At 68.1% G+C, this 1,784-nt stretch overlaps 1 protein-coding gene across 1 annotated transcript in view; it reads left to right on the forward strand.

Annotated features, from left to right (window-relative positions):
- Positions 1-55: 55 nt before the first annotated feature.
- The window catches only part of LOC105310451 (brain-enriched guanylate kinase-associated protein-like), a gene marked incomplete at its 3' end in the record, with an annotated part of 3,661 nt that continues 1,932 nt past the window's right edge, over positions 56-1,784 (forward strand). The window contains exons 1-2 of the mRNA XM_011386631.2: positions 56-961; positions 1,147-1,236. Of these exons, the coding sequence (XP_011384933.2) occupies positions 743-961; positions 1,147-1,236 (309 nt within the window). The remainder of the gene's footprint in view (positions 962-1,146; positions 1,237-1,784) is intronic.

Raw genomic sequence — 1,784 nt, forward strand, 5'->3', positions numbered from 1 at the left:
GAGTGGGGGCGGCAGGGGCACTGGCCTCCCAGTGGGGGCGCCGTGAAGGCAGGGACGTGGGTCTGGCGTTTAGGGCAGGGTCAGCGCCCGCGTGGTGCTCGGCCCCTGTGGTCACTGTGGAGCTCACGGCAGGCCCAGGACGGGCTGCTCGCGGCTGGGCGGGAGGCCCAGGCTGGCCCGGCGGTGCCCACAGCCCGCCGATGCCAGGGGCAGCCTGTCTGGGATCTCATGGGGGGCCGGTTCTCAGCTCCAGCCACCTGCCCCTTTCCCAGGAGGCCCGAGGCGGTGTTGGGGGGGCTGGGGACCCAGGTTCCCGCCACTGTGCAGGCCAAGTTGGGGTACCAGCCTCCACAGAAGGTGGAGGTGAGGGAGCCTCCGGGACCGGGGGACGGGGAACTCAGGGGTGCCATGCCTTCAACGGCTTGCCCGAGCTGCAGGACCCCTGGTCCTGGTGGACCCCAGCCTCTGCACCGTAGAGTCCGCCCGGTGGAGGGTCTCTGGGGGGGCGGCGAGAACGAAAGGCCCAGTCACAGCACATGCAACAGAGATTTTCCATGAACCCAAATCCCCCAATTCCTACTGTTTGCATCTGTTTTCAGCTCAGGAGGCTGAGCAGGTCCCTTCCTGGACCTGGGGTCACCCAGGCCCTCTGCCCCCACTTGCCCTGACCCTGGCCCTGCCTTGCAGCCACCCCCATTGCCAGGCTGCACCCTGAGAAGGGGCTGTGAGCAGCGGGTCTGCGATGTGGGCTGGCAGGGGCTGCAGGCTCGCTCCCGTCCCTCTTGGTGCTGGCACTCTCTACCGAGTTGTCTTTGTCAGGACCCGGGTCTCCGTGCCTGGGGCCTCCCGGAGCAAGGAGCCCGCGGGGTTCTCGTATCGCGGCCCCCACCTGCTGGGAGGTTCCCACCTGGGGAAGCAGTGGATTGCCCGGCAGGGCCCCTTCATGCACCAGCAGCTCCAGGTCAGAGCCGAGGCCCCCATTCTTCAGGCGACAGTGTGAGGCCCAGAGGGGCTCCTTGTCCTGCCAGCTGCACGGCCGGCCCCGCCCTGCCCACCCGGTTTCCAGGCTGACCCCCGGCGCTGGCCAGGGCGGCAGGGCCCCGGCGAGGGGCGAGCCTGTGCCAAACGCCTTCTCTTGTCTTTTAGGCGCTCTATAGGAAGGACTGCAGTCTAGCGGCCCAGCTGCTGCAGTGCAGCCAGACCTACGGCAGGGTCCATAAGGTGTCCGAGGTAACGTGAGCCCCGCCCCAGCCAGGCCCACCCCGCAGGACCGCTCGGGGCTCCTTTAGTACAGGGTGTACCCCAAGACCACTCCCCGCCCATGAGGGACAGACTCCAGTCGAGCCTGACCCTCTGACCCTCCACTCCAGGCCTTTCTGAGATGTGGTGGCAGAGCCGCCCCCCACGCACGCCTCCCCGTCCAGCCAGGACAGCCTGCTCAGCCCCCTCGGTGCCCCTGGGGGCTGCTCCCCGTCCCCGTCCCAAGCCCCGTGCTCCGTCTGCAGAGTGGATGGAGCAGAGTGAACTTCTACGAGCCTCACAGAAACGCTCCAATTTGGCTCGGGCACAAATACAGTGCCTGTTTCAGGGACGAGGGCACTGCCTTCACTCGGAGGGACTCGGCCAAGGCCACAGGGCTCTCTGGTGCCAAAGCCAGGCTGGTCCAGCCCCCGCCCCACCCTGCCCCGCCCAGGCTGCCCCTCCCTCCCACACTCTCCCCTCACCCAGGCCTCGGTCCCTGTCCCCTCACCCTGGGCCTGGGCCACACCTGAGACACTCACAAA

This window comes from Pteropus vampyrus, unplaced genomic scaffold, assembly GCF_000151845.1.
Source record: "Pteropus vampyrus isolate Shadow unplaced genomic scaffold, Pvam_2.0 Scaffold3736, whole genome shotgun sequence".
Classification (NCBI taxonomy): domain Eukaryota; kingdom Metazoa; phylum Chordata; class Mammalia; order Chiroptera; family Pteropodidae; genus Pteropus; species Pteropus vampyrus.